Below are 15,444 nucleotides of genomic sequence, written 5' to 3'. Positions count from 1 at the left end.
AGAAGACAGCTGTCTATACTCTCACCAGTCAGCACTTACACTGCAGTACACACTACAGTGTTCAACACCTGTTATAGATGTGTAAACGCATGAATACATCATTTACAACCCTTTCTGCATCCCCTAATCTAAAGTGTAAACTATTCATCACTTGTAAATGTGTTACACATCATTCGTAGATTACCACTTCAAGAACCAAAAAGGCATAAGATCAACGAATCGAATCTACGAATGTATATGTAACACATTTACAAGTGATGAATAGTTTACACTTTAGATTAGGGGATGCAGAATGTGTTATAAATGATTTACAACACTTTCTGCATCCCCTAATCTAAAGTGTAAACTATTCATCACTCGTAAATATGTTACTAATGATCTGTACATGTATTCAAGGCATTTACAGCACTTTCTGCACCATCTAATTGCTACATACATACAAAAAATACATTATTTATTAAACATGTGTATATGATTAGTTAATCATTTACTAATCATTTGTAAATTACTTCTAACTGAATCTACAAAATATACATACAATAATTAATATATCACTTATTAATCATTTATGAACGCATAGTCATGTTTCGTAAATAATTAATTAATCATTTACTAATCACTAGTAAATGACTTGTAACGGAATTTACAAAACATACATAAAATGTTAGTATATCACTTGCTAATCATTTATGAATGTTCTGTAAATGATTAGTTCATCATTAACTAACCACTTATAAATGCCTTACAACTGAACGTTATTATAAAGTGTTACCGTAAATTTTTCTCTGAATTGACAAAATTATTTTTGGATTTATGGACAAGAAAGCTTTTTTGTCTTTCTATGTTATTGTATCGAAAGAAAATACCCTTTTAACAGACATTTTTGTCAGTGTTTTCTTGATGAGATGTTCCTGACCTTGGTTCCTGACCATAATCTGTCCTTTTTCCAAGTGTACATGTTACCAGATCCACCTTCGAAAAAAGAGACCAAGGGAAATATAATTTTTGTCTCACTTACTTCAGGACGTGTGTAGAGCCGTTGATCTGCGTGGCCGTGCAGGTCGTTCTAGGGCCTAGGATGGAAGATCGGCGGTAGCGCTTGTGTCCGCAGCAGAGAATGATGAGGAAGGCACGACGGAAGGACTTGTTAAGGAAGGCGTAGAGGATGGGATTGAGCATGGAGTTGATGTAGCCCAGCCAGAGGCAGGCTGCCCAGAGCTGCTCAGGAACACTGTAATCTATGAAGGGGTCCACCACGTTCGTGATGAAGAAAGGGGCCCAGCACAGGCAGAAGCAGCCCATGATGATACACAGAGTCTTGGCCGCCTTGGTCTCGGTACGCATGCGATGGTTGCGTTGGTGGGCTGCGCTGTCTGCGTTCCCTGCTCCTCCGGCCCGCTGCAGCATACTGATCTGTCGGGCGTGTGCCCGCGCCGTGACATAGATGCGTTGGTACGCCAGCACCATCAAGATGAGCGGTACGTAGAAGGCCACGACTGAGCAGGTCAGAGCGTATGGCTTGTTCACCATGAACACACACACCGTGGAGTTGCCGGAGAACTTCCGCTTCTCTATCTGTCAAGAAGATGTTGACATATTCAGCTTACGCAAACACAAAAGAATGTACACTCTAAACATTACAGGTACCAAAACGGGGTTTTCACAGTGATGCCATACAAGAACCATTTTTGGTTTTCCGAAGAAACTTTTTTCCACTATAAAGTAACCTTCTGTGCAATGGAAAGTTAACATGGATGTTAAGATTCTTCATGGAACTATAGATGCCGATGAAGAAGCTTTATTTTTAAAGGCTACTTGACACTGCACCGTCAGACACAGATCAACATTGAGAGTCACCAGATCACAATACATAATTTCTCAGACATTCCAAGACCAATTCCAATTCAATGTTCAATCAGCGCAAACAAGCATCGACCAATGCCAACAGATGCTGTCAGGGGTAACACGCTGATTGAAAAAAACCCTGACAAATGACTCTGCTGGTGCAGTGTGAATTGGCCTTAAGAGTTAAGGAAATTCTTTTACTAGGTTTCTAGCGCTCCCTCTGTATCCGATCATTATTTACCATTACCATAAGGTTGGACCCTGTATGTCTTTGGCCTCAGGGAACAGTCATTTGAGGAGACCTTTTAAGAGCAGAGGTGGCTACTTACAATACTCACAAGGACCTCTAGATGTGGAAGAGAACTTAGCCAGAGGGCATGAATCTATAAATATCTTGCTCCCCAAATACACTATTTAGAGACTCTCACCTCTTCATATTAATGAAACATGCTTGACATTCAAATACTATGATGTACAGCACTATATCAGTTATATTAAGTTTGTAACTGGTAAATTAATTACACTCTCCTAGAATTAAATTCACCCTCTGATGCATGATGTCCTTTGGAGTGGAAAGATTTTTAAAAGTCATATTAACTTTTCAGGGTGTGATGATTTAAATAATGATTTAAAAAAAACAACATTCAAATTATCATGACTAATGACTTTTGACCCTTAGCCATAATTATATTTGAATTTCATCTATATGGGCAAATATAAGTGGAAACCATGACAATTTTTTTAAATTATTTTTTACAAATAAATATTGGCATTAGCCGATACGTTTTTCTGTTTGACCGATATGTAGGAGGCGGGACTTTTATTTTGTCACTGGGCATGCATGTTTGACAAACTTTAAATCCTTGATTTCAACCTATGCTGCGCTATATCCAGTGTGCTGTTATATCATATTCATATCATATTCACTGTGTGCTGTATGTAAAATTAGCACTACCTTGTCTTCATGTAAAAATATGATTCCCAGTGTGCACAGATTTACCAGATTACTGAGTGCACTGTTGGTTACAGTGTTTAGTTCCTTATCTATCTCTAAATTAAATAGTGTGATACCATAGCTATCTGCTTTATATCGGCCACCCTGCTCTCTAAGATATTGGCTGTAAAATAATGTATATTGTTAGACCACTACCTACATTGCAGCTACAGTTGTCAGCTACAGCAGCTCATAATATATGCCTAATCATGTTATTTGGTTATCTTTGGGAGTGACGTTCACCTCATTAAATCCATACAGGTTGTCAATGCAGTGACGTCACTCTCTATTGGACCCTGACAGCTCGTCTAAGGTGCTGCACATAAAAATCAAAGAGGTAAGTGTCTCAAAGTCTGTCTCTCTCTTCCATATAGCTGCTTCCATCAGCTCTGCTGTCTTGCAGTTATCCATACTGTACATTGCAGATCATAAAGAGGACACTGCCACACCTGCAGCCCTCTCCACAAATTTCATTTTTTTACACCCCTCGCCTGACTGGGAGGGGTGTGGGTACTGGTTTATTCATCTCCAACGAATGGAAATTGAATCCTTTACCATCTCTGTGTGACCATAGTTAATTTAAATCGCATGCAATCACTATCACCATCCCTATTAAAATCCATTTTGTAGTTGTTTTTCGTCACCCAGGTCAGCAAGGCAATTTGGAGTTGGATGTGTTACTCTCATCCTGCCCTGAGGATGGTACTCCTCTGGTAGTTATTGGAGACTTTAACATCCACCTATAAAAACCTCAGGCTGTTGATTTCAACACTCTGCTTGCCTCGTTTTACCTCAAGCTGGTATCTACTGAGGCTACTCACAAATCAGGTAAACAATTTGACCTTATTTACATGCGCTACTGCTCCACTGACCACACACTGGTCACTCCACTGCACACTTCAGATTACTTCTCCTCACTCTTAACCTCAACCTGGCTCAGAAACCAACACACACTCCTCCACAGGTCACCATTCGGCAAAACCTACGCTCACTCTCACCCTCCTGCCTATCCTCTTTGGTCTCATCCACACTTCCTCCCCCAAATCCGTTCTCATCACTTGATACTAACAGTGCAACTGATAGTCTTTTCTCCACACTAACATCGTGCTTAGAAAACTTCTGCCCCCTTTCAGCCCACGCCACCCCCTCTGGCCCCGGGTTATCTGATGTTCTCCGCGAACATCGTTCTAAACTCAGGGCTGCAGAGAGGGAGTGGCGCAAATCAAAGATCCCGCTGACCCTGGTTTGTATCAATCCCTCCACTCTTCCTTATCTGCTAATGTCTCTACTGCTAAAATGACTTACTACCATGACAAAATGAACAATTCGTCTGACTCTGACTTTTTAAACCCTCCTCCTCCCCCTCCTTCATCAACCCTAACAGCTGATGACTTCGCTACATTCTTCATTAAAAAAAAACAACAACCATCAGCATCAAATTTTCCACACCACAATTCGACATGCACATCTTAACAGCTGACACATTCTTCCCTCCTTCTCTCCGCTCTCAGAGGCAGAAGTCTCCAAACTCATCCTTTCCAAACACCCTACTACCTGTCCGCTTGATCCTATACCTACTCATCTCCTTCAAGCCATTTCTCCTTCAGTTGTATACCTGCAGTCACTCACATCATCAACACCTCTCTTCACACTGGTACCTTTCCCACATCATTTAAGCAGGGGTGCGGTTAACCCCACTGCTTAAGAAACCCACTCTAAATCCAGCACATCTAGAATTTTTTTTACTTTTTTCAAACTCCTGGACAACAACCAGTCTGCAGCCACTCAACTGAGACTGCCCTGCTCTTGGTTACTGAAGCTCTAAGACTGGAAAGAGCAGCTTCCAAATCCTCAGTACTCATCTTGCTGGATCTGTCTGCTGCTTGACAGATTCTGCTTGTCAAATCTCCAAACGCACTCCAATGGTCCAAGTCTTACCTCTCAAGTAGGTATCGTGGAGAGGTGAGGTGTCTAAGTCACAACATCTAGCTAACATCTGTGCCTTAGGGCTCAGAGCTTAGTGCTTGGATCACTTCTCTTCTCCAACTACATGTCATCTCTAGGATCTGTCACTCAGAAACATGTATTTTTCTATCACTGCTACGCTGATGTCACACAACTCTACCTCTCATTCCAACCAGATGATCCGACAGTAGCTGCTCACATCTCAGCCTGCCTGATAGACATTTCTTGCTGGATGAAAGACCACCACCTTCACTTAAAACACAACCAGCACAACTTCTACATTCAGCTAGGTTCATCAACCATAACTCCATCCAGGGCAGCCAGGAACCTTGGAGTTGTGATTGATGATCAGTTGAACTTCACAGACCACATTGCTAGAACTGCCCGGTTCTGCAGATATGACTTATTATACAACACTAGGAAGATCAGGCCTTTCCTTTAGGAGCATGCTACAGCATCCTGAAAAACATGCACCTTGATTTCCACAAAATATCAATCAGCACAACTGTTTTCAACATTGATAATAACAAGAAATATTTCTTAAGCACCAAATCAGCATATTAAAAATGATTTCTGAAGGATCACGTGACACTATTTTCCATCACAGTTAAATCCCATCATAGTTAGATTAAAATTACATTTTAAAATATATTCAAATAGAAGCCAGTTATTTTAAATTGTAATAATATTTTACAATATTACTGTTTTAATGTATTTTTGGTCAAATAAATGCAGCCTTGGTGAGCATTTCAAAAACATATAAAAAAAGAAAATCGTATTCACCACAAACTTCTGAATGGTAGAATACATACAAACATATTTCCGGTTTTTGGTCATATAAGCCCTTTAAAAATCACAGAAAACCATTTCAGATTTTATGAAGCCATGTTCAATTAGAAATGTTATTGCTTTTAAGTAAAGTGCAATACCCGCGGGCAGGTATAGATGTATACGCTAGATGTCGCCTTCGCTACTGCAGTTCATTGGAACGAAACCGTAGCCAAGGCGACATCTATGTATATATCTATACCCGCCCGCGCCGTCAGATCATTTGGACGTGTGCTGTGTTCAAGAGATAACAACGATATAAATACTGTTCGTTTTCTCACACAAACCGCTCGTTTCGTGTCTTAGGCCATCAATGTGTACTTACGATGGGGAATTGTTTCATTTGGACGATGGGGAATTGTTTTAATTTGGACTCTGTGCTTGTGTTTTGAGCCAGTGACCATCGACCTGCATTATATGACTGACAGACAAGAACGGTTTGACCTAAAAATATCAAAATTGAAACTACTGCGGAAACAAAGACACCTACATCTTGGATGCCCTTGAGGTAAGCTAAAACATATCAAAAATTAATTTCAAAGTGAACTATCCCTTTAACCCCACAATTAACATCAACAACAACTAAGATTAAATGGCTAGATATTGTAAGTGAAGAGAGCTTGATGAGAGTAATTAACACAATTGTTTTCAAATCTGATCTAGGTCTGTGAGAACCATAAAGTATACACATGCATACAGATATACTGTTTACAAACAGACTGTTAATGATTTGATCCACAGAAGGAAGTGTTATGATGAGAAACATAAATCACTGTTCATCTGAGCCTCTCTCCTGCCTGCTCCTCACATAACTCTGAGCCCTCCAAACCATAAACCCAACACCAACCCTGTCATTAATAATGAGAAACTTCTGTACATTTTCCTCTCATGAACTGCAAACAAATTGCACATCAGTGTCAGACTGCTTTTTTCTTTTTCAGAATAAGCTGGACTTTGGCCCGTGCTATCATTGATATTCAATATCAAACCGCTAATTAGTTCCTTTGAGAAGAGCTTTTGGCGTAACGGGACGCTTCTCTGAAAATGTGAAGTATAGGTAGCTATTAATGTGGAATAACCCAGGATACTCCAGACGGCAGAATGCTAAGTGTTTACTTTAAAGAGAAAGCATTCATTAATTCTTTTAGATTTTTTTTTCTCATTAAAAATATAGTTTGAAGGAATCTAAAATGAATACACAAATATTATCCAATACACGTGGGCAGATAAAACCACTCGGCTGTTTCCAAAGACCGAAAATGGCAAAGTAAAACAGACATGGTGTCACATGGATCTCATGAAACATTACATTTACAACATGCACATGAAAACCAGAGAGAAATACTTTCCACGTGACGTTTCCTTTCTCTAGCATGAATTTAATTATGGTGCATCACCCAGGGCCATTTTTGTTAGTTTACTGGAAAGTAATGAATTAAGTTCCCTACCTGAGACTTTGGCATTTCATTTTCTCCTCAATCATCCCAACCCTCAAAGCTGATCTTTATGAGAGCCCCTACGTACTTCAATTGCTTTCCTAGAAACACTGACAGTGGCTTAGGTTCTATGCATGGATGGATAATTGCCTTTTGAAAACTGCATATACAGTAGAGCAGAGAAGATGCCTGAAAAAGACTTTACATGTGTCGCAAGTTTCTCTCATAATCACTCCCTGGATTTGTTATAAAGCATTTTTATAATCCACACTTGATTACAGGGTGAGAGAGAATGAAAGAAACATCATTACAAGAATCAAAGTCAGACTGCCTTCACAAACCTTATCAGCACAAACAGTCTACCGTCTGACGGTTGTGACTCACCAAATCATTTATTCCAATACTGTTCCAGCCTTGCATTATGGGTAAGAAGGAAATAACGGTTGGGATTATCCAGCATCCTCCGATCATTAAAGTCACTCTCAGTGGTGTCATCTTATTTCTGTAGACCAGTGGCTGGCAACAGATGGCATAGTACCTGTAGGAAAGGGTAACATAAACAGTATATGTTGAATATTCTTTATTTGGCCACCCATAAAGTGTATACAAAACAATTAAGACAAAATAATTGTACATGAATATGTTGCTGAAAAGTTTTATGATGTGCAAGTGAAATACAATAACCTAGAAAAACCGGAAGGATGATGACCTGCAGTGCCCCTGACTGACAAAATGTCAACCTATCAAGCATCTGGAAAACAGATTCCGTCAACCTGCTATAGCTTCTTAACCTTTCTGATCTGCCAGTCTATCCAGCTCAAGGTTGTTGGTTAAATGACACTTCTGACATTAACTATTAGTATTCTGAGATACCAAAGAGTCCTAAAATGATGTCAACACAGCCAGACATGTACAGAATTCCATTTGGCCCTAACAACAACACCGTGAACAGTTGTAAACTGATATTTATAGATATTTAAAGACAAACTACCGTTCAAACATTTTCGGTTAATTTGGTAAGATTTTTTTAATGTTTTTGAAAGACATCTCTTGGAGAAGGCTGCATTTAATCAAAAATACAGTTAAAATGTAATATTGTAAAATATTTTTACAATTTAAAAGAACTGTTTTCTATCATGAAATGTAATTTATTCCTCTGATGCAAATCTGAATTATCAGCATCATTACTCCAGTCTACAGTGTCACATGATCCTTCAGAAAAAAAAAAAAAATCATATGCTGATTTGCTGCTCAAGAAACATTTCTTATTATTCTCAATGTTGAAAACTGTTGCTGCTTTTTCTGAAAATATATTTGAAATATAAATATTTTGTAACATTATTAATGTCTTTACTGTCACTTTTTATTAATTTAATGTGTCCTTCAAGATTTAAAAGTATATATATATATTTTTTTTTAAATCTTACTGATCCTAAACCTTTGAAAAGTAGTGTATGGTGTATATCACACGGAATATTATTGAAAATTCATTCACAAAGGTCTATAACCATTTTGTTTCCCCAAGCAATACATTAGGTCATGAAGAGAGAAACCAGACTGACATGCAGCAAATGTCAATCTGAGCATTCAATTCAATAATAAATCACTTGGGAAAAAAGAAAACTCTTGACTTTTAAATAAATGGCACTCAGTTAAAAAAAAGACTTCTCAGTCTGAAAGAGGAAAAAAAAAATGTAAAAGGTAAATGAATCATTGACTTTCAATATGTATAACCTGCGAGACAGAAGGACCCCGCAAAGGTGTCACTGTGAATAAAAAATATATATATAATAAAAGTGTAACTGCACAATACAAGCCCTCAAAGTATCTACCAGGTACTGCTATAAATGGTTATCAACTACTAACACAAAAAGCTTAAAAGGTACACTATTTTTGTTTGATTGAAACAATCTATGACTTGTTGAAAAACTGAAGATTTAAGGACCATGTCCCTAAAAGTTACCCCTTGCCCAACCTTTCACCCTTCACTTCCCATTACGTTCTAAGTCTCACATTTTGCCATCCACTGCACATTGTGAGATGAACCTCGGGTTAACATTTTGTGCCTTGTGGCTGTCAAGGATGTATGGTTTGATAGGTCTGGTATCTCAAATAGTGAGAGAAAGGATTGAGGAAAAGCCATAGAGGACAGACTTTACTCACAATCCCTTTGACTAAATGGGACAGGTCACTCTTTTTTCTCTTTCTTTAATCCAGATGTGTCAATACTTCAGTCTGCAGGTGTTGAGGTTCCTGTTTATGTCCATTTCTCTGGCCATGTGTTCACCACAGCATGTTTCAAGCTCTGCTTTACCCCACTGGAAGTGCAATCTGTCAATGTGCCTCTGCCCCTACATGTCAAGAGTTTGGCTTTTATTGGATTTATTTTGGCATCAATGCATGTACAAATTCTAGAATCCTGTTTTTGCAATTCCATTTGGCGTTGCTGGTGGTGCAAAAATGACAGATTTCACCTGGCAAGAAACATAGCAGGTGTTCTGAGTCAACTGTTCTGTCTTATTGACAACATAGCATAAAATGCCTGCGCTAGGTCCTCAAATAACATTCTGGTGCAGTTTATTGATTCTTTATATGGGGCGTTTGAATGAGACTCACATATTTTTTTGGAAATTTCTTTGAAAAGATGGGCCATAGGAGATTTGCAGCAGTGAAGGTAACTGTATTTGTTAGTGAGTCAGCAGAAGCCCTGACCAAACATTACTTACAGTCTTAAATCATTCCCAGCTAGTGTCAGATAACTCTCTGCTGCAATCGAGCACTGGACTCTTTCTGAATTGGACTTAAATGTCATTTTCTAGAGTGTCGGATGGGTCAGTTTTCTATGTTAGTATACTTTAAAATATTATTTATTACTGGGATGGCAAACGCTGAATTTTCAGCGCAATTACTCCATACTAGGGATGCATAATATATCGGCCACCATATCGGTATCGGACGGTATGTTTACTTTTAATATTATTGTTATCGGCCCGATAAGAAAATTTGGCCGATTTATTAAATGACAACATTATAATTGTGTGATTGGGACATGGCTTTTAATGGTGAGACTTTTGTTTTTGTAATCAGGCTTTTAAAAATGATATCAAAAATTTAGATTTAAATTTCTCTGCCAGTATATCGGTAATCGGCTTTCAAATATAAAGAATTATCGGTTATCGGTATCGGCCTTTTTTTATTTATTTATGCGCATCCTTGCTCCAGTGCTTTAGAAATCATTATAATATTCTGATTTGGTAATAAAAAAAAAAAAAAAAAAACATTTCTCATCATTATCAATGTTGAAAGCTGTTGTACTGAATGATTCTTTACTGCCATTTTGATCAATTTAATGCATTGCTGAATAAAAGTATTAATTTCTTCCAAACCTCCCCCTCCCCAAAAATCCCAAAATTTTAATGGTAGTGCAGTTCAAATTTCCTGTTACTTTACCCAGGATGTCTGACTTTGAAGGCAGTACACTTTAGCTTTTTTTCTCAGTTATAGTGTGCCTGTTTTGAATTTAATCAATTTGGCCCATAATAAAAGTCATGTACTCTCTTAGAGTATTCCCATTTCTCTAAACAGCTGAACTGAGACAATATAAATGAGGCTAATGGGCTTAATGTTCTCTCATTGTTCTGGCTGCATTTACTCCAGCCAATGTAAACGAAACATAATTAAAATGAGGTGACACAATTACAGCAATTGCTTTATTGCATAAAACACAATATGTAAGATGCTCATAAAAATCATCAAATGGCCAAGATGTCCTTAGGGATTTGGACCTTATATTTTCATTTGCGTGTCTGGCTGATATTAGAGTGATAAACAAATTACTGTACCACCGTTCGGCCTTTCACAGCTACATCCTATAGTCTGCTGTGAAATACAGTGAAGAAATTCTGTCTGGAAGACTTATGATGCTTGGACTGACTGTCAGCCATGGTCCATTGATAATGGCAACCACAGCCCTGTCAAAGGCGGATGTCACAGAGCCAGCTCTGTGTACTTGCTCAACCAGCTTATTGATTTTTCACCATGTTACCTGTATCTAAAGGGATGAAAGCAACCGCAGTAGAAAAATGAAGGCAGGCTTGAGACAACATTACAGTTCCAATGAACAGTATCATGTGAGTCAGCGGCCCTGACTCACATGGTGCCCGAGGCAAGGGATGAGCTACCTTTTTAAATAGAATAAATAATCAACTACAAAGTAAGATTCAAACATATGATAAAATGTAATACAACACAGTTAAGGCAATCCAGGGTGGGGTTGCACCAGCCATTTGTAAGTTTTTTCTTAAATTGGAATGTTAAGTCCACACAAGTTAAGGCCCTATTTTAATGATCTAGCATGGCACAAGTTCACTTAGGGCATGTACGAATCCACTTCTGCAAGTTTAACAACGGTAAAAATGGTTGGCGCCTGGCCCAGGCACATGGTCTAAAAGGGTTGTCCCTATTCTTATAATAATTCTTATAATGGGTGTGTTTTGAGATTTACGTGCGTTAAACCAATCAGAGTCTCATCTCCCATTCCCTTTAAATGCCAGTTGCGCTCGCGCCATGGCAGATTCGCTATTTACATGACGGAATTTGTTAGTGGAAAGACCGAATGCGTCTCCAGAGCGCAAAGGTAAAGTGCGCGAGGTAAAAGTGCACAAGCAGACCATCTAAGGGACAAGTACACAATAATAATCTTTTACATTGTAATCCTTTTATTTTAAATATTTGGCATGTTCGTGTGCTGCTGTGCGTCCCGGTGTGTTTAATAAGCAGAGTGTACGCGCGTTGTGGACCCGCCTATAGGTGCACATTACTAACGCACTCATTAAATAACAAAAAAAATATCGTGCCAGGTTTCAGTTGGTCAATGGCACAGTCTATTTCTGTTGCCTCAAAATAGCAACGCACCCTAACTCTGTACTTTATTCGGTTTCACCATTTGTTCTTAAGGCAGAACGTAGCTAGTAGTTCGTAAGCTCTCCGTAAAGTAATGCGTTGTCGTGTGTCGCATATGACGTTTACCCTCAATGATTCATGCAGTCTTCAAATACGTAAGCAGAAGTTGTGTTGAAATGCCGGGGAATTCTAACTTCTTCTGCCTCATGTACGTTTCCATTCAATACAAAATTTAATCATAAATAAGATAATAAGGGCCAGATTTACTAAACAGGGCAAATTAGTGTGAGAGCGCAATTCCAAAAAAAGCGCAGATGGGAGTGGAAAGTTCAGCGCGTGATCTACTGACGACGCGCAAATTAAAGAACACAGTTGCAGTCGGATCATTTCCATAATGACCAACACAATCTACCAGTTAGCGTCTGGTTTAAGACGTGCTTTTTTTGGGCAGTAAAAAATGGTGCAAACACCAGTAAATTGACAAGCGCAAACCTTTGTAAATCACCTTACATGATTCATTTTAATATGAAATGTGCTCCTCCCATAAATTTTGCGTCTGAAAGGGAAACTCCTACAAATGCATATGCAATAAGGTCAGCCACAAAAATAACTGTCCACACCTTTTCAGCGCAAATTTTTCACTGCGTGTCTTTAGTAAATCCTGACAGTAGTATTTCTAACAGCAAAAGAGGGTTTGCGCTGGCACAAGCTTCCGTAAAATATTTAGTTTATACGTAGATACCCTTTAACTAAGTTTAATGGTGCAACGCAGAAATATTTTGTAGTGCGTAAGTTGTAACTTAGTGCCCATTTACGTCAAAAAAATAGGTTCAGTTGTAACTTACAACTGGTGCAACCGGCCCCATGTGAATAAGGTAAAACATTTTTACAGATATCACCATACTTCTCCATTTGATTGATTACAAGAATTGCAAACCTTTTGCATTCAGGTTTTCTGAAATGTGGAGATTTCTGGCTCAGTGCAAAAAAAAAAAAAAAAACAGCCATTAAAGATATGTATTGCAATGCGAAACCTGTGGTATCTGTCAGAAGTTATTAAGCAGAGAAACACATGAAACAGGAGTAACAATCTTCATCAATCTTGTTTACTAGTATACACCTCCGTTCTCACAAACACATCAGACCACAACACTTCAAAATAGGCTATCAGTCCACAACTAAATTTACTCCTGAACACAACAAAAACCTCAGATGCAAACAGATAAAGTGTAATAAACTAACACTTAAAAGTGTAGTTTTGGTGTTTTCATTCCACTAGTCTGAAACAATATGTGATGAAAAGCCAAATAGGCCAAAACCTCAAAATTCATGGAAAATTTGACATGCTATGTTTACATGACGTCATGCCTTTAGCAGTAAATGTGAATGATGTCAAACTGCTCATTGGTCATATATATGATTATCTGTAATAAATTATAAGAGTTAAAATTTTAAGTTTCTAGCATTCTAAGAATGTAAAATCGTAAAAAAAATATCATAATATGTTTGCAGATATTTAGGAATCATGCTCATACTGCAGTACCCATTTCAATCACTAGCGGTCAATATTAACCTTTAACCCTCTGGACTTCTTCGCCCGAAAACGGGCGAAAACTTGAACGTTTCGAAGTGTTTCATTTTTTTGCTTCATCGGATGGGGGTGAAACTTGGTGACTTTTGTTTTATTACCTATATGAACACACAAAAAAATCAAGGAGATGATTCTGATATGTTAAAGGGTCATAAAAAAAAAAAGTCACACTTAGCTTCCTCCCGCCCGAAAACGGGCGACATAGGAAATGAATGGGAAATACGAAAAAATAGGAAAACTCAGAGAAACTTTTGGTGGTACAAGCTACAGATCAGCCACTGTGCTGAAAAAAAGTGTCAGCAATGAAGGGGTGACACTCTAAAACATCAAGAGTGCAAATAAGACACCCTCCCCCCCCCCCACACACACACCCACACACACAAACACACACACACACAGAGAGAAATGAACTGGTAAGACTGAAACAGCAAATTTTGCCCCAAACTATATAAAAATTATATAATCATAATAACTCCAAAACTATAGCAAGGAGAGTCAAAAGGTAGGTATCGTTTGAAAGAACTCTTTTTACATTTTTTGAAAATATAAATTACATTACATTTGGACATTGTCCTGCCAAGAAACAGCGGATAAAAGACAATATATATATATATAATTTTTATTATGATTTTGCATATCTTTCTTATTTGTCATGGAATAACTCAGGAAGGAAATAAGGTAGGAGGAAAATTCTTTTTTAGTGAAGTCCCCCTACATGTTAGCTGCATCTGGATAAAAAAATAATACTTTTTGGATAAAGGAATCAAAAGTTACAGCATTTGGAAAAGAGATAGCCTTTTTGTACAGTCTTTGACACCCCCTCATGGGCAAATTTTTTCTCCATGAAGAATATCTTGTCATAAAAGCAATAGATTATGTTAATTTTGGGCTCATTTTAATTGTAATGATATGCTGTAAAAAATGAAGTGCCATTTTCAATTATCTGAGAATGTTTCATGAGCTGTATGATGTTTTTGACACATTGCAGTACATTATTTTATAGATTATGAAAAAAAAGAAATTCTATTTATCAGCAAATAACTCAGCAATACTTAAGAGTTTTTCAAAGTGGATACATTCACTGTAAAGTTCAGACTCTAAGCTTTCAAATGACATCAACTTTGTGTTAATCAAGGCAAGATTTTTTAAAAATATGGTAAAGAATATTTTCGCAGCTAGGTGGCGCCTGCTGGCGGTACACTCGGTTTTAGAGGGATTACTCAGCACTCGTTAGGAGTTAAAGGGATACTCCACTTTTTTCGGAAATAAGCTCATTTTACATCTCCCCCAGAGTTAAACAGTTGAGTTTTACCGTTTTAGAATCCATTCAGCCGAACTCCGGGTCTGACGGTACCACTTTTAGCATAGCTTAGCATAGATCATTGATTCTGATGAGTCCAGTAGCATTTCTTTCAAAATGACCAAAGAGTTTCAATATTTTTCCTATTTAAAACTTGACTCTTCTGTAGTTAAACCGTGTACTAAGATCGACGGAAAATGAAAAGTTGCGATTTTCTAAGCCTATATGGCTAGGAACTACTCTCATTCCAGCGTAATAATCAAGGAACTGTGCGGCTGTACCATGGGTGCAGCAGGCGTAATGATATGACGCAGCGCCTGAAAATAGTCCCCAGCTCGGTAACTTCTTCCAACGTGACCGGGACTAAGTTTGTCTAACCTATTAGACCTATTTTCAGGCGCTGCGTCATATCATTACGCCTGCTGCACTCATGGTACAGCCGCAAAGTTCCTTGATTATTACGCCGGAATGAGAGTAGTTCCTAGTCATATAGGCTTAGAAAATCGCAACTTTTCATTTTCCGTCGATCTTAGTACACGGTTTAACTACAGAAGAGTCAAGTTTTAAATAGGAAAAATATTGA

The 15,444-nt window shown here is 38.1% G+C and overlaps 1 protein-coding gene across 1 annotated transcript in view; it reads right to left on the bottom strand.

The window, feature by feature from the left end:
* htr4 (5-hydroxytryptamine receptor 4) overlaps nt 1-15,444 on the bottom strand; it is a 109,656-nt gene that overhangs the window by 44,592 nt on the left and 49,620 nt on the right. The window contains exons 5-6 of the mRNA XM_084430339.1: nt 7,453-7,606; nt 1,019-1,575 (exon numbers count right to left, since the gene is read on the bottom strand). Coding sequence (XP_084286465.1) covers nt 1,019-1,575; nt 7,453-7,606 — 711 coding nt within the window. The remainder of the gene's footprint in view (nt 1-1,018; nt 1,576-7,452; nt 7,607-15,444) is intronic.

This window comes from Rutilus rutilus, assembly GCF_951802725.1.
Source record: "Rutilus rutilus genome assembly, chromosome: 14".
Classification (NCBI taxonomy): Eukaryota; Metazoa; Chordata; class Actinopteri; order Cypriniformes; family Leuciscidae; genus Rutilus; species Rutilus rutilus.
This window is presented reverse-complemented; position numbering and strand designations above follow the sequence as displayed.